At 47.0% G+C, this 15,277-nt stretch overlaps 1 protein-coding gene across 1 annotated transcript in view; it reads left to right on the top strand.

Moving 5' to 3' along the window:
• The window catches only part of NUP188 (nucleoporin 188), a 50,099-nt gene that overhangs the window by 12,593 nt on the left and 22,229 nt on the right, over positions 1 to 15,277 (top strand). Inside the window, exons 5-15 of the mRNA XM_038745017.1 lie at positions 1,221 to 1,301; positions 1,703 to 1,747; positions 2,701 to 2,793; positions 2,934 to 3,053; positions 4,888 to 5,099; positions 6,014 to 6,128; positions 8,154 to 8,354; positions 9,374 to 9,463; positions 11,357 to 11,422; positions 12,748 to 12,867; positions 14,929 to 15,055. Coding sequence (XP_038600945.1) covers positions 1,221 to 1,301; positions 1,703 to 1,747; positions 2,701 to 2,793; positions 2,934 to 3,053; positions 4,888 to 5,099; positions 6,014 to 6,128; positions 8,154 to 8,354; positions 9,374 to 9,463; positions 11,357 to 11,422; positions 12,748 to 12,867; positions 14,929 to 15,055 — 1,270 coding nt within the window. The remainder of the gene's footprint in view (positions 1 to 1,220; positions 1,302 to 1,702; positions 1,748 to 2,700; positions 2,794 to 2,933; positions 3,054 to 4,887; positions 5,100 to 6,013; positions 6,129 to 8,153; positions 8,355 to 9,373; positions 9,464 to 11,356; positions 11,423 to 12,747; positions 12,868 to 14,928; positions 15,056 to 15,277) is intronic.

The following is a 15,277-nucleotide window of genomic DNA, read 5'->3' as shown; positions in this document are numbered from 1 at the left end:
ATCAGTGGCAATCCAATTCCTACCCCTCAGCAGGAAGTGTGCCCATTTATGGTTTATTTTATTTTATTTTCCGATGGTCCCTGTGAAGTGTTTACTACGTCCCAGGCACTGTTCTAAACACTGGGGAAGATACAGGATAATCAGGTTGCATACAGTCCATGTCTCACATGAGGTTTACAGTCTTAAACTTCATTTTACTAAATTGAGGCACAGAAAAGTGAAGTGACTTACTCAAGGTCGCACGGCAGACAAGTGGCGGAGCCGGGATTAGAACCCAGGTGCTCTGACTTCCAGGCTCCTGTTCTATCCATTAGGCCATACTGCTTCTCTGTTGTTCGAAAACTGGGTGAAGGTCATTCACCCTATATTGGTTCCCAACTGCAGTCTCTCCCTTGTATTCTCTTGCTTCATGTTTTGCCTTTCTTTGTGGTAAAATTCTGTGGTTAAACTTTCTTTAATATACTGTATTTTTAGAACTGGTGAGTTCCTCTCCCCCTCATCCCCCTCTCCATCTCCCCCGTCTTACTTCCTTCCCTTCCCCACAGCACCTGTATATATGTATATATGTTTGTACATATTTATTACTCTATTCATTTTACTTGTACATATCTATTCTATTTATTTTATTTTGTTAATGTGTTTAGTTTTGTTCTCTGTCTCCCCCTTCTAGACTGTGAGCCCACTGTTGGGTAGGGACTGTCTCTATATGTTGCCAACTTGTACTTCCCAAGCACTTAGTACAGTGCTCTGCACACAGTAAGCGCTCAATAAATACGATTGATTGATTGATTGATTGTATGTAGATAGGTATGTGTTTTATTTTCATTAACATTCTGAAGCATGAATCTTTTTTTTTTTTACATGAGCTTAATCTTTTTAATCTTGTTTTTCACCCTGTCTGTGTATGTGGCAAAGTTGAAGTGTTCCTGACAGGAACAGAGTGGGAAACGCTTGGTTTCATTATTCCCTCTCTTCTTGTAGCCCGGAGTGGAAGGAACTCTTTAGTCTGTGTTTATCTTCAGAACGGCCAAGCAGTTTAATTTTCTTGGCACTCCAAAGTATCTTTTGCTGTTTGATCTATTTACTTTTTAAAATTTGGAATCTTGTTCATTACTTAGCCTCTGTTTATTCCCAAGGGAGGGCCTCTGGACGAGTTAATGAAGTGTCTTGCTGATGTGGTTATTTCTGACTCTTGTTGCCTCCCACTCTCCTCGGTCCAGGGGCTGGATGAAGAGCAGAGTGTGCAGTTGCTCCAGTGTTTTCTTCAAGAGGATTACAGGGGCACCCGGGACTCACTGAAGGTGTGCGGTTTGTGTTCAGGTCCCACCTCTTTCCCTTCCCTCCGCCTGGTCAGGGGGACCCCCGTGTAGGTTGGGGTTTGGCAGCATTTACTACCCCAGAGAGGTCAGCAGATCTCTCCATGGGGTTGCTTGTTGTCAGCTGCTGCTAAGCCTGAGAAAATATCACCAAATTGGATCCTGGGATTGCACAGAGCGGAGAGGGGGGAAGGCTGACAAGACGGAGGAAAGTCCAGTCACCTGTAGGAGAGGGAGGCTGTTGGATGGTCACAGGTCGCAGGTCTAAGATCACTGGTCTAAGCAAGGGAGATGATGCCCCGAACGTCTGGCCCTGCCTCCGGTGTTCCCCGATGGCCGTCACTAAGTCATGTTGTTTTTCTTCTTCTCGCATGATTTCCTTCCAGACAGTCCTCCAAGATGAGAGACAAAGCCAGGCTCTGATCCTGAAGGTCAGTAACAGTCTCCGGTTTGCTTTCTCGGCGATAAAATTAGCTGGCGTATCCTTTAGCTTGTCCTCTGTGACTGTTCCGATGGCCGGTCGCTTCTGGGCTTTTTATTTGCCGCTGGCGAAGAGACTATAGCTTGTCGAGGGAATTTACTACCCCTTCCTGGCAATGAGGGAATGTTATACGCTGATGTGTAGTGAGCGTTTTTTTTGTTTTGTCCATTGATATGATAATTTTTTTTCCCTAGGACTGAGACCGCAGAGAGAGTTTTTTGGTTCCTTTGCTCTTTCCATTGCCCTAGCAACAGTCCCCCTGCCCAGGCCTTCCCCAGGCTTTCTTTCAGGCTGGGGCCTGGCCAGTTCCATACTTGAAGAAGAATTTCTCCTTAAATAGAATGACCATGAACTGTGAAATAGGTCCCCTCCTGATACCATTTAAAAAAAAGTAATTCCCAGGAATGTCTTTTGTGCTGCTCAGGGTTTCCACTGATCCCGATTCCATACTTGAAGAAGAATTTCTCTTTGAACAGAATGACCATGAACTGTGAAATAGGTCCCCTCCTGATACCATTTAAAAAAAAGTAATTCCCAGGAGTTTCTTTTGTGTTGCTCAGGGTTTCCACTGATCTACCTACAGTGGGATGGTGGTTTTTTTTTTTCCTCAAGAGCACTGCCAGTTTAGTAGTAGCTCTCAAAAGGAGAATTAAGCACAATGTCAGGTAGAAAAATGCTCATGAGTAAATAATATGACCTGCCCACCCGCTGTGTGACTTGTGCCCAGACTCTTGGTTTATAAACTTTTTCAGATTTTTGCCCCTTGCCTGATTTCTTTCAGTTCAAGCCCAGTTTCTCTCAGGACTGGAGCCCCTGGGCCTGAACTGACTTGCTTTACCCTATTTTCCTGGAACAAACAACACGTACATGTGGAAGCAATAGCGAGGTTTCTGGTGTTTTCAGATTGCAGATTATTATTATGAGGAAAGGACCTGTATTCTGCGCTGTGTCCTGCATCTACTCACGTACTTCCAGGATGAGAGGCACCCTTACAGAGTAAGTTCTGTCTTCTCTCTGTCTCCTCGCACCACATCACGTTCTCCACAAACACCGGAATTCCCTGCACGTCAGGAGGTCGGTAGTTTCATCTTGCACACATATCAGTGGAAGTGTAAACTGCTGTTTTAACTTTGAAGGTGGAGTACTCCGAGTGTGTTGATAAGCTGGAGAAGGAACTGGTTTTAAAATACCGACAGCAGTTTGAAGAGCTATACAGAACCGAAGCGCCAACATGGGAGACCCATGGAAATCTCATGGTATGTGGCTGTTTTGGTCCTGGTCCAGCTTGTAGTCAATCAATCACATTTATCGAGTGCTTACTGTGTCCAGAGCACTGTACTAAATGCTTGGGAGAGTAGAACACAACAGAATCGGTGGAGATGTTCCCTTCCCGTAAATTACGGATATGTACATAAATCCCTTGGGAGCTGAGGGAGGGGGAATAAAGAGTGCAGATCTAAGTGTCCGGGTGATACAGAAGGGAGTGGGAGAAGAGGAAGTGAGGGCTTAGTTGGGGAAAAGCCTCTTGGAGGAGATGTGCCTTCAGTAAGGCTTGGAAGGTGGGGAAAGTGAATGACAGATATGAAGGCCTTTAGCCCCCAGAGCAGTGAAGCTTTGCATTACCTTGGTGACTTCTATAGCTAATCTCCAAAGAGTTCAAGATACTGTGAGGTTCGCAGCAGATGAATTTCATGCTACCAGCCAGGAGGTTCCTGGATGGAAAAAAGACCCAATTTCCACCGAATCTGAGAGGATGCCATGTTTTCTTGAGCCCTTAATTGCTGCTTGGGCACAAATCTCTACACCTCAGTTCGCTCATGTCGAAAATCGGGATTCCGTACCTGTTTTCCCTCCTCTTTAGACTGTGAGCCCCATGTGGGACTTGACTGTCTTGTATTACTCCAGCACTTAGTACAGTGCTTGGAACAGAGTAAGCGCTTACCAAATACCACAGTTATTATTACCATTATTACTGTTATCATCACCGTCAATCATCATCATTATTATCGTTATTATTAGCCACCAGATTAGCCATTTCTCCCTTCTCCCTGGCCTTATTTGTCCAAATTATTTTTGGATAGCCTAAAAGGATAACTGTTGGGGGCCCACGGTCTCGTCTTCGTCAAAGCCATTTCACAGTCGAGGGCGTGGCTTTCTCTTTGGGCTTTTATTGTCATCTGACTCCCTTCAAAGCCCTGCTGAGAGCACACCTCCTCCAGGAGGCCTTCCCGGACTGAGCCAAGTATGTTGCCAACTTGTACATCCCAAGCGCTTAGTACAGTGCTCTGCACAGCGCTCAATAAATACGATTGATTGATTGATTGAGCCCCCTCCTTCCCCTCCCTATCCCTCCCTCCCCATCCCCCCCCGCCTTACCTCCTTCCCCTCCCCACAGCACCTGTATATATGTTTGTACAGATTTATTACTCTATTTATTTTACTTGTACATATTTACTATTCTATTTTATTTTGTTAATATGTTTTGTTGTCTTTCTCCCCCTTCTAGACTGTGAGCCCGCTGTTGGGTAGGGACTGTCTCTGTATGTTGCCAACTTGTGCTTAGTACAGTGCTATGCACACAGTAAGCACTCAATAAATACGAGTGAATGAATCTTAAAAGTCTAAACATACTATTTATGGTAGCCTTTGCTTTCAAACTGTAAAGGTTCTGGACCACTTATCGTTGGTGGCAAAGGACCCTCTTATGGAGAATCCTTGTGGCCTCGTGGATAGAGTACAGGACTAAGAGGCAGAAGGACCAGTGTTCTAATCCTGGCTCTGTCACTTGTCTGCCGTGTGACCTTGGGAAAGTCACTTCACTTCTCTGGGCCTCAGTTACGTCATCTGTAAAGTGGGAGTTAAGACTGTCGGCCCTACACGGAACAGGGACTGTGTCCAACCCGATTATCGTGTATCTATCCCAGTGCTTAGTACAGAGCCTGGCATATAGTACGCGCGTCACAAATACCATAGTTGCTGTCATCATAAGAGGGTACATAGAAGAAAGGAACAGACTAAATCATCTTTCGAGGCCCTCTTCTTGATTTTAGTTCTTGTTTTGTTTCTCGTTTTGTGAACGTGTGCCCACAGACGGAGCGCCAGGTGTCCCGCTGGTTTGTCCAGTGCCTGCGCGAGCAGTCGATGCTCCTGGAAATCATCTTCCTGTACTACGCCTACTTTGAGATGATGCCCGCTGACCTTCTGGTGTTAACCAAGATGTTTAAAGAGCAAGGGTTTGGCTGCAGGCAGACCAACCGGCACCTGGTAGATGAGAGCATGGACCCTTTTGTGGAACGGATTGGGTGAGCCCTCCCGTCAAATAGCGCGGGCGGAGAGAGAAGATGGGAGGGGGAAGTCATTATAGCACTGTGCTTCTTAGCCGACAAGAGCAGTGTCGGCTAAGTTTCCTCTCTTCATGAGAAGCAGCGTGGCCTAATGGAAAGAGCACGGGCCTTGGAATCAGAGGACCTTATTCCAATCCCTGCTCTGCTATTTGCCTGCTTTTTGACCGTGGGCAAATCACTTCTGTGTGTCTGTAAAATGGGGATTAAGACTGTGAGCCCTGTGTGGGACAGAGACTGTCCAACGTGATTATCTTGAATCTTCCCCAGTGCTTAGTCCGTGCTTGGTATGTAATAAGTACTTAACTAGTGCCATTAAAAAAAATCTGGGAGGTCAAAGTATTTAGGCATGATCTGAAGTGAGTGGGCAAATATAGTTCCCATTTTACTAATGGGGTAACAAACTCGTAAAAAGTTGTGTTTAGGATTGTGCAGCGGTTTGGAGATGAAGTGTTTGCCTCCCTCTAGATAATAATAATAATAATAATGATGGCATTTATTAAGCGCTTACTATGTGCAAAGCACTGTTCTAAGCGCTGGGGAGGTTACAGTGTGATCAGGTTGTCCCAGGTAGGGCTCACAGTCTTCATCCCCATTTTACAGATGAGGTAACTGAGGCCCAGAGAAGTGAAGTGACTTGCCCAGAGTTGCACAGCTGACAAGTGGCGGAGTGGGGATTTGAACCCATGACCTCCGACTCCAAAGCCCATGCTCTTTCCACTGAGCCACGCTGCTTCTCTAGATCACATTGTAGCTCAGCTGTTAACTCAGCTTACGGGTTTCCTCCTGTAACTTTTCCAAATCCTGCGCTATTCTGCACCTCCAACCAGAGCACATGGTTTGATTGCCTTAACACTGAATTTTCTTTCCTCCAGCTACTTCAGTGCTCTGATCCTGGTGGAGGGCATGGATATAGATTCCTTACACAAGTGCGCTTTGGACGATAGGATGGAGCTGCATCAGTTTGCCCAGGATGGGCTCGTCTGTCAGGTAGTGTCGTCAATAATTTGCTTGGAGCGCTTAGTACGTGTAATTCCTTAAAAGGCCTAGGGAATTACACTGAAGTAGACCACTGGGTCTCTGACTTCAAGGGGCCTACAGGTTAATAGGGGCCTACAAGCGTAATAAGCGGAACAGAACAATTAGCCAAGAGACCATAGGTGTTGCTTTAAAATGACAAAAATCTCAAATCTGTACATAAAGTGCAGCTTTGGTCCCGAGGTGAGTGCAGGGTTAATCTGAGAAGGCTGCCTAGAGGAGATGGGATTTTGGAATAGGGTCTTTGGAAGAGGGAGTGAATGCGGTTTGAAGAAGTAGCGTGGTCTAGAGGAAAGAGCACGGGCCTGGGCATCAGAGGACATGGGTTCTAATCCCGGCTCTGCCAACCGCTTGCCGTGTCACCTTGGGCAAATCATAACTTCACTGTGCCTCAGTTTCCTCAACTGTAAAATGAGGATTAACGGTGTGTTCTCCCTCTTAGACTGTGAGCCCCATGTGGGACAGGAACTGGGTCCAATCTGATGAGCCTGTGTCCACCCCAGAGCTTAGAACAGTGTTCGCCACATGGAAAGTGCTTAACAAATGCCATAAAAAAAAAAAAAAGGAAGCAGAGGGGATTGGCTTGAGCAGTGGTGGTGGTGGTGGGAGAGTCTGATGCAGGGATATTGGGAGACTTGTGTGGGAAGAGCAGAGGACAAGCTGGAGTGTAAAGGAAAAGGGGAAAGATAGTTGGTAAGGGAGTTGGCTGTTGGGAAGGAAGCTTAGAGCCAGTGATTTGGCTAGCCAGTCTGTTGTATTTAGTGAGTGTATAGTATGCACGGAGCATCATATTCTCGAGAGAGTAAAATTGAATAAGAGACGTGGTCCCTGCCCTCAAGGAGCTTATGATCTAACAGAGTGCTGTGGCTGTTGATACCCTATGTGTCCGCGATTGGAGGTTTAGGGTGACCAGCAAAGAGCCTCTTCACTTAGGCTGGAGTAACTATACTCTCCCTAATAATAATAATGGTAATAATGATGGTATTTGTTAAGCGCTGACTATTATGCCAAGCACTGTTCTAAGCGCTGGGGAGGATACAAGGTGATCAGGTCGTCCCACGTGGGGCTCACAGTCTTCATCTCCATTTTACAGATGAGGGAACTGAGGCACAGAGAAGTTGTGACTTGCCCAGGGTCACACGGCAGACAAGTGGCGGAGCCTAAGAAACCAGCTTCTTTGACATCTGATTTAGGCAGTGGCGTTTAATTGCAGCTTGGCCTAATGGAACGAACATGAGCCTGGGAGACAGAGGACTAGGGTTCTAGTCCCTCCTTCACCACTTACCTGCTGTGTGACCATAGGCAAGTCACTTCACTTCTCTGTGCTTCAGTTTCCTCATCGGCAAAATGGAGATTCAGTACCTGTTCTCCCTCCTACGTAGGCTGTGAGCCCCACGTGGGACCTGATGGTCTCATATCTACCACAGTGCTTAGTACAGTTCTTGGAGCATAGTAAGGACTTAACAAATAACCACAGCTGTTATTTTTGTTCTTATGGTTGTTATTGGTAGTAGTAGTAATTAAGAGTTAGTATGAAGGTTTATCTTGTGTTTAGGCTCGGCTGATGCCCCAGTGCTCTGATAGATTCTGTATTTTATTATTAATAATAATAATAGGGACCGTCTCTATATGTTGCCAGCTTGTACTTCCCAAGCGCTTAGTGCAGTGCTCTGCACACAGTAAGCGCTCAATAAATACGATTGAATGAATGAATGAATAATGGTGTTCGTTAAGCGCTTACAATGTGCCAGGCACTGTACTAAGCGCTGGGGTGGATACAAGCCAGTCGGGTTGGGCAAAGTTCCTGTCCCACGTGGGGCTCACAGTCTCAACCCCCCCTTTGCAGATGAGGTAAGTGAGTCACAGAGAAGCGAAGTGATTTCCCCAGGGTCACACAGCGGACAAGGGGCAGAGCCGGGTATTCCAGTCTGCTCCCACTCCATCGATGTCAGCGTGTTTATCGTCTCTCACGATTAGGATATGGATCGTCTGATGCTGACCTTCGGGGACATATCTCATCAAGCCCCTGGGCTCTTGGCCTGGGCTCTGCTCCGCCACACCCTCAATCCCGAAGAGACAAGCAGCGCCATCAGACGCATGGGCAGCACGGCCATCCAGCTCAATGTCTTCCAGTACCTCACCCGGCTCCTTCGGTCTCTGGCCAGCGGAGGGAATAACGTGAGTCCTCGGTCTTCGGGAGTGTCTGAGGAGTGAGCATTCAGGAGTTCCGTTCCTCAGTCACACGATAATCCATCAATAATGATATTTATTGGGTTCTTACTGTGTGCCGTGCACTATACTAAAAGCTCGGAGGAGCACAATACAAGAGAGTGCGTAGACACGATCCCCGCCCCACAAGGAGTTTACAGTCTAGGTGGGGAGATAGACATTAAAACCAATTACAGGCAGGGGAAACAGACTGGTCAGTGATCCTACATGTTGAATTTCAATCTGGCCTGGGTGTCGGCGGAAGTCTCTTGGACTTAATCACCGCTCCTGTGTAACGAGGTAAGAGGGCAGCCCCGAGGATCCTGTCTTTGGAGCTGGAGCTGAATCTGCCTTACCTGAGTAGAAAGGGAATTTGTGTCACTCGCCTCACTCATCCCATTGGCCTTCCTTGCTGATAGGTAGCAGCGGTGCCAACTTCCCGCGTGGAGTGCAGCAGTGTCTTTTAGGAGGAGTGAGGACTGGGAAGGGACGGGCTTCAAAGAACGGATAGATCCCACAGCCGTTACTCTGGGCCTTTTGGGACCCTGATGGAAAACGGTCAGACCTCTCCGGAGACCTGGGAAGAGCAGATCCGGGAGTCAAGCTGTGGTGGCCCTCGCCCCCGTGGAGTGACCGGAGCAGCTTGGCTAGCCACAGCTGTCCCATCAGCTAGGCAAGAGCCTCCAACCTCTCTGTAGACTGAGATGGAGTCCCCCCACCTTTCCCCACGTAAACAGTGATTTATTTGAAAGTGAGCTCTGTTTGCAGTTGGATGAGGACTCATTATGGAATTTACTGTTGCCCACTTTTTCCTCATTCCCATTAATCAGACACTGTAGCCAGTGGATGGGAAGGTTATAGGATCTCAGATTCTCTTCCTCCGAGTTTCCAAGGTGCTGAGTCTGGGCCGGGGATGCACGAGGCTCGTTATTCGACAACGGACTATGGGAAGCAGCATGGCTACAATTATTATTACTTTTGTCTTACAGTGTACAAACAGCACTGCATGTATGTGTGTCTATGGGCTGCTTTCTTTCGTTCTGACCTCTTTGGAGTTGCACACCCTGGGGAATCAGCAAGTAAGTATTAGAATTTAGTACTGTGCATATTGAGTGATGTCTGTGTGTACCGTGGTAGAACCCTGCACTCATCTAGGATTCGTGCGTTTGAGTGCTATGCTACTTGGAAATCTCAGATACCTTGGAAAACTTAATTTTGCATATCGTTGCTTTGGATGGAGGTCGTCAAAAATGTTGCTGAGAACTTGAGCGTTGGAGCGAGTGGGAATAGCGATTGGGCGTTTGTGAAAGTGGTTGTCACTCAGTTCAAAATCCAGATCAGATCTGTTAACTATCTCGTATTATTGTAGAGAGGTCAGGAATTTCTTGGGCTTTGAATACCCTGCTGGTCGTCTGTGTCCGGAGGTTTAGAAGGCTGAAGAAGAAGCCCTGTAGGGATTTGGAATTCTGATCCAGGAGGGCTGGGCAGAGCCCACAGAATATCCCATCCCCTGGCCCTTCAGGAAATTTCACTCAATCTGAGGCTCTGGCCATGCATTGTGCTTGGTGAGCTTAGCATGTTAGTAGTTGTCCTGGGAATTTCAGGTGGCCCATTTGCCTGGAATAGGAAGGTTCCTTTGGGTGGGTAAAAAGTTATGAGGTGAGTTGGTTAAAATGTTTTAATGAGCAACTTGAGTAGCAAACTGGTTATATTGGCTTTGCTTCCATTGTCAGCCCATTCTGATGTGGATGCTGCCCTCACCCCTTTGATTCCTAATCAGTGTCAGTTGGTAAATAGTATTTAGTGAGCTCCTCCTGTATGCAGAGCATTTTACTAAGCGCTTGGGAGAGCACAAGAGAGTTTGTAAACACAATCCCTGCCTTTAAGGACCTTGGCGTCTAGAGAGGAACAGACACCAAGATAAATTACAGGTAGGAGAAAGTACTAGAGTACTAAAGGCAGGTACATAAGCGTTGCATGGCTCAGTGGAAAGAGCTCGGGCTGGGGAGCCAGAGGTTGTGGGTTCTAATCTCGGCTCCGCCACTTGTCAGCTGTGTGACCCTGGTCAAGTCACTTAACTTCCCTGGACCTCAGTTCCCGCATCTGTAAAATGGGGATGAAGACTGTGAGCCCCACGTGGGATTATCAGATTACCTTGTATCTACCCCAGCGCTTAGAACAGTGCTTGGCACATAGTAAGCGCTTAACATTATTATTATAAGTGCTCCAGAGGTTGTAAGAACTTAATTGTGGTGTGGAAGTACTAAAATAGTAGTTGTGAAATATCAGATAGGGAGAATAAAAATTAATCTGGAAAGCCTCCTGGAGGAAATGGGATTTTAGAAAGCCTTTGAAAATAGTTCATTTTAAGCTTGCTGTGAGTAGGGAATGTATCTGTTATATTGTTATGCTCTCCCAAGTGCTTAGTACAGGGCTTTGCACACAGTAAGCACTCAGTAAATACGATCGACTGACAAACCTGGATGTCAGAGACCATCCAGGAACCAGCTAGGAATTCCACTGAATCCATGTTTTGACCCCCAGGCAGGCTGGTGCCCGGTGAAAGCCCAAACACAGTTGACAGAAACAAGGAGGGGGAGGGCATCTGTCACGTAACTGCCGTGCGGCTTTCCCCCAACTAAGGAAGCCAGCTGCCAGGGAAGGGACGGAGCCCGAAAAGGACTTGAAACTTCCCCGCGGAAAGTGATAAGGGGATCTTCAGAGTGCTGGCGACAATGAGAAGCAGGTGGTCTAGGGTTGTAGGTTACTGGTACAAGATTAGCAGAGGGACATGGAAGTGAGGGAGTTTAAGTAGAGAGGGTGTTGAGAGCGTCAAAGATTCTGTTAGAGCTGAAACCACTTCTGATACCGTTACCGTTAATCCTGAAGAGCCGTGGGGACTGGGAAGAAAGGCGGATTGGTGGGGAGTCCTGGGGAAATTAACCTTTTCTCCTGCCTCTCTCCCTATAAAGGATGTTATTGACACAGCCTGCGAAGTTCTAGCAGACCCTTCTCTTCCAGAACTCTTCTGGGGAACGGTAAGTGTCCCCAGACAATCCCCAGGGGTTGGGGGTGGGGATGGTGGATTCCCTGGCTACTTTCCATTTTGCTATCTTGGTGCCCTGGGCTGTCCATATAATAATAATGGCATTAGTTAAGCGCTTACTGTGTGCCAAGCACTGGTCTAAGCACTGGGGGAATACAAGGTGATCAGGTTGTCCCACATGGGGCTCGCAGTCTTAACCCCCCCATTTTACAGATGAGGTAACGGAGGCTCAGAGAAGTTAAGTGACTTGCCCAAGGTCACACAGCAGACATGTGGCAGAGCTGGGGTCCATATTTGTTCTCTCAGACTGTCTTCCCACTAAAATCTCTGGTTTTACCTCGCCTGAAGGCTTTTTAACAATGACACTGTCCGGTGGATAACATGATAGCATGGGAATTGGTGGGATTGAAAGTTTAGTGCCTGAGAACCCAGACTTGGAGACTTGCCATTCACCCTTCGGTGGTTTTACATTTGGTCGGGCGACGAGCCGTGAGAATGAGTGGTTCTAGCCTTAAGAAAAGATGGCACTCAGAGGGAGAGGACAGTGAAAGGAAATGGTTCTCAGAGGTCTTAGCTAGTGTAAATAGACCCTGGGCATCTTCTGTAGTGGGTATGCTCTGGTTCATTCATTCATTCATTCATTCATTCATTCATTCAGTTGTATTTATTGAGCGCTTACTGTGTGCAGAGCACTGTACCAAGCGCTTGGGAAGTACAAGCTGGCAACAGGTAGAGACAGTCCCTACCCAACAGCGGGCTCACAGGCTAGAAGGGGGAGACAGACAACAGAACAAAACATATTAACAAAATAAAATAAATAGAATCGTAAATGCTCTGTTAGTTTGAGAAGCTTAGTAGGGAGAATAAATTTTCTGAAATCAGAGACCCTTTTCAGTTTACCATGGTCATTATCAATCAGTCAGTCGTATTTATGGAGCACTTAACTGTGTGCAGAGCACTGTATTAAGTGCTTGGAAGAGTACAGTGTAACAGTTGGTAAATGTGTTCCCTGACCATAATGAGCTTACAGTCTAGAGGAGGAGAGCGACATTAATATGAATAAATTATGGATATGTACGTAAGTGCTGTGGGACTGAGAGAGAGATGAAAAAGGAAGCAAGTCCAAGTGCAGTAGGCTTTCTAGATCTGTGTCAGCATCCTGAGGGGTTAAAATCATCATCATCAATCGTATTTATTGAGCGCTTACTATGTGCAGAGCACTGTACTAAGCGCTTGGAAGTACAAATTGGCAACACAATCATATTTGGATGTGCACTGGTTAGCTATTTTGTGAAGCATAATCCTTTCCGTTCCCAGGAGCCGTCTTCCGGGTTGGGCATCATCCTGGACAGTGTGTGTGGGATGTTCCCCCACCTCCTCTCACCCCTCCTGCAGCTGCTCCGCGCTCTCGTGTCCGGGAAATCAACAGCCAAAAAGGTGGGTTACGCTTGGCAAATAGCATAGCTTATGATGTCTTTATTTGTGGCACTCCAGTGATTCAGTAGTATTTATTGATCACTTACTGTGGGTCGAGCACTGAACTAAGTGCGTGGGAGAGTACAGTAGAGTTAGTAGACACAATCCCTACCCTGCTGGAGCATAAAGTCAAGCAAAGTGCTGTCTAGCTTAGAGACCTAAACTCTGTGGGGAAAGGGACAAGGATACTGATGTAGATTCCATCACGGGGCCCCAGGGGATTAGCAGTCTCCAAGTGGGAAGATAGGCAAACACCGGGGTGTGGGGGAAGAGAAAAAGCAGAGTAAATTCAACAAAAGCACTTCATCAGCAACAAAGTAGCAGTTCATTATAGCTGGGATGCAAAGGAATATTCCTTAGAATCCTTACTGCTCCATGCAGGACTGCCCTAGATCCAGCTGTTACAGACACCCCACCAACCTCCCAAATGGAGGGAAAACCGGGATGTGGCTCCCCTCCTCTCCCCCTCAGTCCCTGGAGGGATCCCTGGGTGAGTGCTGGGTTTATGTTTCATTATGTTTTTACAGAATTAAGCCCTTACTACGTGCCAGGCACTGTGTTGAGCGCTGGGGTAAATACGTGTTAATCAGTTGGACACCGTCCATGCCCCGTATGGGGTTCACAGTCTCAGTCCCCATTTTACAGGCCAGGTAAGTGAGGCCCAGAGAAGTGAAATGACTTACCAAGGTCCCACAGCAGACAAGTGGCGGAGCTGAGATTAGAACTCAGGTCCCTCTGACTCGCCGGCCCACACTCTACCCATTAGGCCACGCTGCTTCTCATTGTTGCCAGCACTCTGAAGATCCCCTTATCGCTTTCCGCAGGGAAGTTTCAGATCCTTTACAGGCTCCGTCCCGTCTCTGGCAGCTGACTTCCTTAGTTGGGGGAAAGATGCATGTTGGTTACACAATAGATGTCCTTCCCCTCCTTAGTAATAATAACAATTATGGTATTTATTAAGCGCTTACTATGCGCCAAGGACTGTTCTAAGCATCAGCAAGTTGTTTCCGTCAACTGTGTTTGGGTTTTCACCAGACACCAGCCTGTCTGGGGGTCGAAAGGATGGATTCAGCAGAATTCGTGGCCGGTTCCCGGGGAAGCAGCGTGGCTAAGTGGCGAGAGCCCAGGCTTGGAAGTCAGAGGTCATGGGTTCTAATCCCGCCTCCGCCACTTGTCTGCTCTGTGACCTTGGGCAAGTCACTTCACTTCTCCGAGCCTCAGTTCCCTCATCTGTAAAATGGGGATGAAGACTGTGAGCCCCATGTAGGGACAACCTGATCACCTTGAGAAAATCATCAATTTCTCAATTACAGCTCCAAGCTTCAGATTCTTCATTTTTAAAGTGGGGATAACCTGATCACCTTGTATCCCCCAAGCGCTTAGAACAGTGCTTCACACATAGTAAGCGCTTAACAAATACCATCATTAGTATTATTATTATTATCCAGGCTTGTCAGTCGATTGTATTTGAGTGCTTACTGTGTGCAAATCACTGTACTAAGCGCTTGGGAGAGTATAACATAACAATAAAACAGGCTCATTCCCTGCCCACAACGAGCCTACAGACTGGAGGGGAGACAGACATTAATATAAATAAATAAATTACAGATACAGATGTACAAAAGCGTTGTGGGGTTGGAATTCGGGCTTGGTCATTCGTCCCAATAAAGGGAACAAGACAAGGCGACATAGAAGGGAGTGGGAGAAGAGGAACCGAGGACTTAGAGAAGGCCTCCTGGAGGAGATGTGCCTTCAAAAAGGCTTTTGAATTTTCTGTCAGATATGAAGAGGGAGGGCGTTCCAGGCCAGATGTAGGCCAGAGGTCAGCGGTGAGATAGACAAGATCGAAGTACAATGAGAAGGTTAGCATTAGAAGAGCAAAGTGTGCAATCTGGATTGTAGGAGGAAAGTAGTGAGGTGAGGTAGGAGGGGGCAAGGTGATTGAGTGCTTTAAAGAATGGGTTCAGCAGAATTCCCGATGGGTTTCTGGGTGGTCCCTGACATCTGTCTGTCTCTTGGCAGGTGTACAGTTTCCTGGATAAGATGTCTTTCTACAACGAGCTTTATAAGCACAGGCCTCATGACGTGATCTCTCATGAGGATGGGACCCTCTGGCGCAGGCAGACCCCCAAACTGCTCTACCCTCTTGGTAAGTCTGCTGGGTGATTCAGGGGAGAGGCCCTTGATTTTAGGAAAATCTTATTGTGTTGGAGGTCCTTAAAGAAACAATGTGGTGAAAGTTGGAAGATTTGATAGTATTTTATATTTAGTGCAAGAAAATGTGTCCACTATGTTTGACCTTCCTGCTATTAATAACAGTATATTTCTCACCTGTGTTGGTTCCTGTAGCCCAGGTGGGCCACGTGATCCC

This window comes from Tachyglossus aculeatus, chromosome 4 (assembly GCF_015852505.1).
Source record: "Tachyglossus aculeatus isolate mTacAcu1 chromosome 4, mTacAcu1.pri, whole genome shotgun sequence".
NCBI lineage: Eukaryota > Metazoa > Chordata > Mammalia > Monotremata > Tachyglossidae > Tachyglossus > Tachyglossus aculeatus.
This window is presented reverse-complemented; position numbering and strand designations above follow the sequence as displayed.